The sequence below is a fragment of the Molothrus aeneus genome, chromosome 1 (assembly GCF_037042795.1).
Source record: "Molothrus aeneus isolate 106 chromosome 1, BPBGC_Maene_1.0, whole genome shotgun sequence".
Classification (NCBI taxonomy): domain Eukaryota; kingdom Metazoa; phylum Chordata; class Aves; order Passeriformes; family Icteridae; genus Molothrus; species Molothrus aeneus.
The window spans coordinates 42,051,585-42,061,890 of record NC_089646.1 but is presented as its reverse complement, the minus strand read 5'-3'; the positions used below and the strand labels follow the sequence as shown (position 1 = coordinate 42,061,890).

Below are 10,306 nucleotides of genomic sequence, written 5' to 3'. Positions count from 1 at the left end.
CTGATTATGTGAATGTAACCAGGCAAAGCTTTGCCTTAACCCCCCTCTTCTGATACCGTAATCTCGTGTGACAAGTGAATACTCGTGTAAACTTTACTTACCAAACCCCTGTTGGCGAACTAAGCCCGGACTGGGCCTGAGGCGGCGCCGCGGTCCGGGCCGTCCCTCACGCTCCCGCCCGCGGCCGCCAGGGGGCGCCGCCGGCAGCGCCTTTGTCCCGCCGGGACCAACCGTCGGTGCAACCGCCGCCCCCCGGGGCCCCCGGGCTCCCCGGGGCCTCTCGCCCTTCCCGTTCCCGTCCCAAAGGGGCCTGCCGCCCTCTTTGTTGCGGTTTTTCCCAGATGGCAGCCGGCGGCCCGGCCCGGCCATGGAGAAGCGGGCCGCCTACAACCAGACCACGCAATCGGAGGCGTCCCGCCGCCTGCCGCCCGTTTTCTTGAGGTGTTTTGCAGCCGGCAGCCGGCGGCCCGGCCCAGCGAGGGAGCACAGCTCCGCCTACAAGCAGACCACACAACCAACGGCGTCCCGCTACCTCCCCAGCTTTTTCTTGAGCTGTTTTCCACCTGGGAGCCGGTGGACCGGCTCCGCCGGGGAGCACAGCTCCGCCTTCAAGCAGACCACGCAACCGGAGGCGAAGACGCCCTGCCCGCCTCTCTTTTGCTTTCGGTTTTTTCCAGCTGGGAGCCGGCGCTCCGGCCCGGCCATGGACGGCTCCCCCGTCTACAACTCGACCACGGAACCCGAGGCGAAGAGGCCCCGCCGCCTCCCCTTGGGCTGCACCCTGCGGCACCTGCGGGGATGGCGGCTGGCAGTCAAGGTGTTCCAGACGGTGAGTGCCTCCTCCCCTCGCCGTGCGGGACGTGCCGGGCCTGGCGCGGAGGGAGCACCCCTGCAGGATCTCCCCCGGGCCGGGGAGAGACTCACAGTCTGCCGGGGCTGAGCCCGGCGGGGCGGGGGTACCCCAGTCTGGGATGGAAACGAGCGTGTTGTGGTGACCTTCGCCTTTAGGACGGTCCCCTACCGCTTAAAAATTAAACTCCGCGGTGAACCAGGGCAGGCTGAGGAGATGGCCGCACACAGGCTTCGAGAGAATGGATTCTGCCTGTCGGAAAAGGCTCCGCCGGGAAGGTGTCCTGACTTAGGACGTGGCATGGGGTCACTAAAATTGTGCAGACCTGTAACTCAGGTGGAAAGCTGGCATAGTGCCTTATAATGCTGGTTCAAAGTGGTTTATGGTGGGGAAGTGGTGGGAGTGTTTCTTCCTCGTGTCCGAGCTGCAGGAGTAGGTGCCGACACCGGATGGTGCCAGCGTCGTGCGCCCGAGGCTCGGTGCTGCAGCCGCCGTGGTCCTTAAACACCGCCCGCCCTGGCTAAAATCAGAGGGAAGCCTCGCAGGAAATGTAGCGGTTTCTTCTGAGGGCCGGATTGTACGAAAACAGGAGGAAGAAGCCTTTGGTTGAACTTCACCATAGGGCAGTAGAACTGGGAAGGGCATTGCTGGGTCGTGAGCTCCAGGCCTTCCTCTCTTGCTGCTCCTGTAGCCCATTCTAAGCCTGTCAGTCTGGGCTGTCCGTGATAAAATTAAGGAGCCTATTTCTCCCGTGATTTGTGGTAAAAAATTGCACCAGAAACCCGTAATCATGGTGGCCTATTGCATGACACATCACTTCATGTCAGGCAGCCCTGGGCTCACCAGGAAATAAAAGGCTTATTTTCTGCCTTTTATACATATTGTTGCTCCTGAATCAAGCAGCTGGGCTCCTGCTGCAAGGTCCTGTTCAGTGTTTGGTGATGAGCTCTTCCAAAATGTACCAGTGTGAGTGCTGGTAAGGATATGAGGAGCATCACTCTTATGTACTAGCAGGGAATGAGGGAAACCCTTGGTGGTAAAGGGCAGCTGACTGCAAATGTGTGTCAGCCTACATTTTGCAGCCAACACAGTGGCTTTTTAGTCAAATGTGTCATGCTTACAGGAATTGTAGGTGATTTCCAACCCTTTCTCGTTACTTCATCATTGCAGAAAACAGGACGTTTGGGTTTTAAGCTTCATCTCACACACAGTCAAAACCCTCAACCAGAAATGTAATATTCTTTAGTGTTTGTAAAGTGGTAACACTGCCAAAAATAAAGTTTTCTAAGAGTGTTTAAAACAAAAATCACACCCAAGAATGCTTTAAATAAATATAATGGAACATAAACTTTTAATTCATCTACTGGACATTATCAAAGCAAGATCTGCTGGGTTCTGTTCCCTAACAAGCGGAACATTTATATAAATAGGTTCATTGACTAAAATAAAATAAGTGATTATGTAGGCAAATCTACTGATGTACCAAAGCCTTAAACTGTTTAATTATTTAAATGCTTTCTAAGTAGAAAAAAAGAAAATTTATCATTATCCTAGACACGATGGATAGCTGCTTAACATGTTCTTAAATAAGCAACAGTTTGTGGCTGAACCCATTAGTCAGTGAGAGAAAAAAAAATGGAGTTATAGTTGTTCGCCCTCCTAATTTCCAACATTTTTCCCTCCTTTTTTGTAACCTTTATCAAAATGCAGAGATCTGGAGGTCTGGGTCAAAACACTTTAAACAAGCCCTGGAAAGTCCTGAAGTTGGAAGCCTCCGACTCTGCAGTAAAAGGTTCCTGTTCTGGGAAAGAGTTGATTTTGGAAATGTCAGTGATGGTCATTACCTTCTGGCTTTGTGTTACAACAGTGGTTGTTACTGGGATTATGCTCTGCTAATTGCTGGGGTGGACTGCTAAACAGGATGTTGCAATCAGAAAGTGGGCTCTGTTCACTGTAGAGGTGATCAAGGGTTTTATAAAACACTCTGAAATCACCTGCAGAAAACTGGCTTCTAGACCTAAGAAATACTTTTCTTCAGATGAATAATGGCATGCTCTGTAATCTTAGCCAGTTCTTTTGAGCGAATGAAACAAGGAAAATGTCACTGCTAAAAGTCACAAATGTGAGTGCCCAAAGGATGCTGGGAGTCATGTTATTGCACAGGTTTCTAGGATGTTGTTGTTTTGTTTGTGTGGGGTTTTTTGGGGTTTTTTTGGGTTTTTTTTGTTTGTTTGTTTGTTTAAATAGGTGGAATGTTTTCGTTAGTCCATGACTGGTTCAAATTCAGCACAAAGGTAAATGGCACAATGTGTATTGTGCCAAGATTGAGGTAGAAACTAATTCTTACCTAAAGCAGGACAAATTGTCGTCAATTATTGTTTAACTTGAGTCAAAATGGCCTGGCTGGAAAGGAAAATTTTAATTCAGGCTTAAAAATCAGCTCCTTTTTGAGCTGTTAATGTTCTGTAGTAGCCTGAACTGTGCAAACTTAATAGAGAATTAATATCTACCTGAAGAAGATTTTGTACAGAGAATCTCAGTACCTCCCAGATGCCAGGCATCTTCACAGGATTGCTGGCAAGTTCATTGATCTGCTCTATTTTTGTAGCAATTCATTTGTTAAATTCTTTTGTAGCAATTCACTTGTTAAATCTTCTTTATGAAATTGACATTTGTTTAGAAACTTCCAACAGTAATGTCAGTGTCAATGAATAATTTTTTGCTGGTAAGAGACAGATGAAGATGTTTAATTTCTGGTGTATATACAGACATGACTAATAACAAAATTTTAAAAATGCAAAACAAGTGCTTCTCCAACAGTGCTTTTGGTGTTGAAAATTTTTATTTTTTGGTGGCAGGAGGACAACAGAGGAATACCTTTTTTCCTGAAAGCAATATCAAAGAGCAAGTTAAGAAATCCAAGCAGATTCTGGCATCTTATAAGTGTCCTGCTGATACATTAACTTAATCAAAGCACTTACTCAAAGTTCTTCAAGCCAACTTATTTAAATTGATGTACTCTATTTTATTACTCATCTTATTAATAAAAAAATTGAATATCGACTTGGACAAGTCCCACACAGGATTGTACTTGGTAAATCTCAGTTATTTGACACTGAACCCTTTATAACTGCTCTTTGAGTGGGATTTTTTTCAACTTGTACACTCAGTAGAGAAGCTTTTTTCAGCTATTTAGATCATATTATGGTTATCTGGACACATACTTTCTTTTAAGGACAGGTTTGTTTTCTTTCTGCTTTGTTTCAGCCCAAGTGAAAGTGATGACTTTCTGTTTCCAGTGCTTATAAAAGAGATAAGTTTTCATGTACAGTGCTATCTCATAGCTGACCTTGTGAAAAATGTGAAATTGAAAGTCATTGGATGCAGCTATAAGCCCATGTTTAGAAATGGAAAAAAAAAAAAAAAACAACCACCAAAAAAAAGCCAAACAAAAAACCCAAACCATAAAAACTGGAAAGTCAGAGTTTAAAACATTCCTGGACTGACATTGTAGTTCACTGGCTTAGGTGCAAGGGCTGCTGAGAAGTTTGTGTTGCCAACCACTGTGGGAGAGAAAGGAAGCATGAGGAGGCCTGATAGTTTCCCCTATTGATGTTTCCCAGCTCCCATTCTTTCTCTTTCTGAGCTCCTGTTTACTTTATATTGTTGCATTTCCAAAACATGGTTCTCCAAAGTGCTCTTCTGAACCTGGCTTAGTAAGGGGAATTTACATTTCCTACTGCTAAATTGTTGTTCTTGTTTTTACTGTGAGAAAACTGAAACCAAAACTGATGTTTATTTTCCAAGAAAAATTCTGAATCTTAAATTTAGGTTTTTATTTTTTTTTAACAAAGAACTGTCAACTTCTTTATTGCCCACATACTCTTATTAAAAATACATGTCATTCTCATATCAGTCTCAGTTTTATGACCCAGTCTGATTCCTGTTCGTGGTTTCATTTTAATTTGGTGAACTCCTTACTATGAAGATCTGTAAAGCTATGCCAAGTTTATGGGATGAAGGAAATGATGCTATTTATGGGATGAAGGAACTAGCAAGAAGTGACCAAAATAAGCGAATGGTTAAATAAAGCAATAATCTTTCTTGTATGATAAAACAGTAGAAAATCCAGCAGCAGGAATATGGTGACTGTATAGGAAGTAAGTCATGTTCTTTTCTCAAAACACACTGTGGGCAGGAAGGTGAAGATAGAGCTCTGCTTAGATTAAACATTGTCCAGCACACTTGAACAGAGTGTAAGGTTTCAGTTCCTACAAGAGCAGTTGAGCTTCTGTCACTACTGGGTCACAAGCATGTGAGTGTTGGGTTCGTGGACTTTCTCTGAAGTTTTATCAAGTGAGGTAACATCTGCTGTGAACTTTTAGGGAGGTAGCTGAGTGTGTCAGGGCTGTCCAGTTTCCCCCGCTGCCCTGAACCCAAATACATTCAGAACTGAGTGCAGCTGTATGTCCTAAGCAGGAGCATTTTGCAGGATGTGTGTTCTCCATGCTGCCTCATCTCCTTCAAACTGGCAGTTGCACAAAACAGGAATCCTGTCTGTCTAATCAAGAAGCCCCTGTTTGGCTGTGTGCTCAGCCTACCTGAGTGTACTTTATGGACCACCTTTAACAACCAAGTGTAAACCATGTCATTGTATAATTATTTCTGTCTGTAAGAAAATAGTGTGGAACTTCACCAAACTCTTTGTAGATTGAGAGTTTTTGTCACAGCTAGCTTTTGTAATCTTGGTATCAGCGATGTCTGTTTGTTGAAGATGTTAGAGACTTGATCCAACTCAAGCATGTTATTTGTTTGCAGATTTTATCTTTAGTGGCTGTTGTTTGTGAAGAACTTGTGGAAGAATGTGCCAACTGTAGTGGACTTTACTTCTTTGAATTCATAAGCTGCAGTGCTTTTCTTTTGAGCCTCCTGATTCTGTATGTGTATTGCACTGATTTGTATGAATCACTGGGGGAAGATAAAGTGCAGAAACTGGTAAGAAAACTTTTTTTTTGGAAAAACAAACCATTTCTTCTAAGTGCATAAAGTCTCCTGTCGAGTAAAAAGCCTATGCAAAATGAATCTCCTTTTCTTCTCCATATAAAGGGTAGAATAAAGTATCTTATAGTTTAAAAATGAGCCAACTTTGAGAGTTTATATAGACATATTTGTCAAAGCTGGCTACCTGCAGGATTTTGGGACTTGTGTGGAAAAGTCTTTCCACATTAATGCTGCTAGTACTACAGCATAGCCATTGCAGATCTGTACGCATGTGGAATACAGTTTACCACCAGCATGATGCTTGCAATTAAAAAAAAAAATTAAAAAGTTTACCCTATCTATTTTCCTACTGGGTGTAGACTACTTCCTTTTTGGCAATAATCATAGCTCGTTACAGTTACAGTTTATGGCTTCGTGCTTCAGATGATCCAGCAGTGGGAGAAAGTTGCTCTGTAAAGTCAGTAGGACTCCTTTAAATAGATGATAATGCTGTTTAAATAGCTGTAATGTTGAATGTCATTTGGAATTTAGTTGTAAAATGTATTTTCTGAAGCTTCCACTACCATCAAAGTATCAAAACATAATTCACAGGTAGGTTAACTCAGCTGTTGTTATGATGTTCATTCTTTTTAGGTAACCTATCTGCAGTTAAATTATATATATATTTTTATATATATTTGCAGAATTTTTGGGCTGTGCCAGTCATAGGTGCCTGTTTTCTGTCAGCATCAATACTGTTTTCTGCAACCTGCAATGAGCCTGAAGAATTTGCTGCATGTGTAAGTCTTAAAATGACAAGATTTACTTTGTATTTATCTGGTATATTATTTTCTTTGCCCTCTAAACTTCACTCAATTTGCAGAGAAGAAACTGGGCAGGGAATAGGAGGAATTAGCTATTTCTCACATCTTCCGGAAACTTACCATAGGAAATCCAAAGAGCTGGCATTCCTCAGGGTTGCTGGAAAGTTGATGTGGAAAAGAAAGCAAGATAATTCTGTCCCATGGCAGCATCGGCTATTAGAGATACACACTTCTGTACAGTCATCTTATTATGTAGATCTATTTAGACCTAATAGTTTGAGCATAAATTAGGTGTCAGCTTTGCTTTTTTGGTACAGAAAAAATAAAAACTACTGTGATTTAATACTTATTAATGTCAAATTACTTTGGTCCAAAACAGTTGTGTAAAATTTAGGTAGAGTTAGAATAATGCATATGTTTCTTTCCTTGTTTGAAAAAAGCTGCCTTCTCTTTACCACCTCTCATCTTGCCATGACTGGTAACAAAATGTCATTCACAAAATGTCATTTCATTCTCCCTTGCTGACCCAGGCTCTGCAGATCTTATCTTTCTTCATCTTCTGTGTGTTATTCTTCATTTACTCTCATCAATCAGCAGCCCTCTCTTGGATAAATAGTCTGCTATATGCTACTTTAATAACTGATTTTGGCAATGCAACTAATATACTTTTGCTATTAAAGGTTGATTAGAACAAGGTATAAGGTTCACACTTGATTAAAAGAATGACAACTGTAAAAACTTCCCCAATCAATGTGCTAGAATTATGATTTCTGATCTGTGTCTAATTTAAATGAAACTATTGATTTAAGGAGGACTGTAATCTTAATATTATAAGCGTTATTAATGTATATAAAATGGTACAGTGAATGTTTCCAAACAGTGTTAGAATAAATACTGTTTATGCATTTTGAAATCACATATTTCTGTCCTTTTCACAGGTATTTGGATTTTTTGCAACTGCTGCATTTGCAGCTGAATTTGGTATAGAGCTCTGTCTCAGACGAAAACAAAAACAGAACACCGATGGACGCCCTGAAAAGCCTCGTAACGCTCTGAGTGCCACAGAAAACCAGCCATTGAATAAACAAAGATAACTTCCTGAAATGGTTTCTTTTTTTTTTCTTTTTTTCTTTTTTTTTTAACTGGAGCAAACTAAAATGAACTTTCAGTGCACTGTAGGTAACAAGTTCTGTTTCTTTCTTCTAGTCAATTTTGTACACATTGCTCATCACAAATTTTTATGGATTCTTGGTCGGGTAATGGCATCTTGGGCATCATGTTCTAAGGTACCTGGTCCAGCCACCTGCTCAGATGACAGGTACTAAAAAACCTTGGGTCTAAACAGAATAACTTCAGAACAGTAGTGTGCTGATTTGATTTTGACAGAGATGACTAATAAAGGTTAATGTCTGAGGCATAAATTCTGACCTATAACCTAAAGATATTTCCTGGTTAAATGGACCAGATGTTTCTGTTGTGAGTTAAAAATTAGCACAGCAGAATTCATTTTTGTACTTCCTGGTGAAACTGAGTGCAAAAGGGATACCTAACTGGAATTTACAGGAATGTTTATCCTTAAGTAAGGGGTTTTGGGTTGTTTTTTACTAGTCCTGTGTCTCAGTTCTGTCTATGGAGATCAGTTTAATGTTATAGTGACTGTAGGGAGTTTATGGGGAAGGTAATGTAAATGGTATATTGAGAGACAGTTTTGCACCCCATGATTGTCAAAGTTTGGACTTGTATGCCAGAATCTTCTTTCAGATGGTTTCAAAAGCTGTAACATTTGCAGGAAGAAACTTGAAAAGCCAGCAGTGGGAGGAATAAGATAAAGAATAAGTATTTTACATGAAGCAACCCCAGAAGCAGCAATCTGAATATCAATGGAAAAAACCTTAGAGCATGTTGGTTCTACTCTGGTGAATATTACTTGCAAGGTTAATGCCATATGCAGCTTGTTTATGTATAGATAATGCTAAGTTTTGCCAGAATGGTTTTAGACCTCACCATTTTCTGTGTTTATAGATATGGCAGTAGCTTGAGACTCCTTGCTGCTGACTAGCTCAGTTGGTAAACAGGTAAATAAGCACTTTTCCCCTTGATCTGTTTTGCAAGCAACAGTCTGTAGGACTGCAAGGAAAACTACTGATGGGACATGTATTGGACAAGTGACAGATGTGTCAGACCAGATGTTGATGGCTGTAAAAGAAATGAAGTGCTGAAAAAGCATTTTTCTGATGTCTGAGTTAAAAGCAAGACTGCTATGCCTCTCTTAAGAGGAAAGCTTTCAAAATCAGAGCAAATTACTGTAAGTCAGGAGATGTTCCAAAATAGCAAAGCAAATAAGAAAAACCTGATTGATGCTTGAGCCATTTGCTGTGTCTCCCAGGGGTTAACTGTATTTCACCGGTATCCCAACCTGGCGTGTTCCCAGTCCTGTAACCTATTGTGGCAGCATTGAGACCAAGCCCTCCAGAAACTGCCTGAGCTGTATTTAGGAAAGGAAGAGGAAGCTGGTTTAAGACAAAGGACTGTAGTAGCAAGTCAAAATTGGTTTTTTTCCCATTGCTGCCACTTTCTGATGAGTGTGATTTTGTGATGTTCTGTCTCTCTATGGCCTGAGACTACACTTTGCTTGGAGGATGCCAAATTTTGCTGGGTGGTGTGAAGCGCCAAATTTTGCTGGGTGCTGTGAAGCACCAAATTAAAGCCACAGCTTGGTTTTAGAACTATACATAGAAGAGATACTTTCCTTCATAGAATTTTCTGTGTTGTAAAGGAGAAATGCTCTTTGGACTGGCTTTTTTTTTTCCCTTGTATTTATTAGTGTCTGTTTGCACTAAAGTCTGATTTCAGTCAGTGCTTGCTGTAGCTGTCTCTGATAACTGGGTAGATTAGAGATGTTTGGTTTACAAGCAGTGTTACTGGTGATACAAAATACCCATAATGAAAAATATCTCCTCTATGATCTGCAATGTCTTACTCTGGGGACCATGCCCATATAACTAACATTCCAACAGTCTTGTTTTGGTTTCTTTTTATTGCCTAGAGTCCTGCTGAATTTTTTTTTCCACACCAAAATGTCTATAGTCTTTAAATCTTTATCTGTAATTGGTAGCTGTAAATATAGTGTAAGAGCAACACTGTGCTGCTAAGTATTTATTAAGAAATGCAGCACTGTGAAAGGACTTTTATCTTGAGGTAATTTCTCCTGTTATTTTTCTCAGCCCGAAGATAAGTTAATAGAAGTCTAGGTTTTGGCTGGGTTTTTTTTTTTTTTTCTATAGGCTTTTCCCCACCTAAGTGATGTGTTACTGATGTCCATTCTTGGAGATGCAGAAAGGGATCTGTAACGTCATCTCCTGACCTTGGCAGTTTACCTGGCCATAGTCTGTCACATAGTAGTTAAATCCTAGGAGCAAGTCACAGAATGGTTCAAGGTTTAAGGCAGTTGCCTAAAATGTTGCTTCCAAACCAGTTGTTTGCTAACATGCATGATAGTGCTGTTAATCCTTGCACCTTGTAAGATGTTTTTGCTCTGTTTTAAAATAGTTGAGAAGCAGATTTGCACGTGTGTGTGCTGTTTTCTGTTTCTGTGAGGTTATTTTTTTAACTGCTTTATCAACTTCCTATATCCTAGCTTTCCTTATCACTC

General features: G+C 41.3%; 1 protein-coding gene across 1 annotated transcript; it reads left to right on the top strand.

Moving 5' to 3' along the window:
- Nucleotides 1-385: 385 nt before the first annotated feature.
- Nucleotides 386-7,758, top strand: CMTM6 (CKLF like MARVEL transmembrane domain containing 6). Its single transcript, XM_066571587.1, has 4 exons — nucleotides 386-829; nucleotides 5,669-5,845; nucleotides 6,535-6,630; nucleotides 7,593-7,758. The coding sequence occupies exons 1-4, from the start codon at nucleotides 704-706 to the stop codon at nucleotides 7,746-7,748; spliced, it is 555 nt and encodes a 184-aa protein (XP_066427684.1). The 5' UTR covers nucleotides 386-703; the 3' UTR covers nucleotides 7,749-7,758.
- The last annotated feature ends 2,548 nt before the right edge of the window (nucleotides 7,759-10,306 follow it).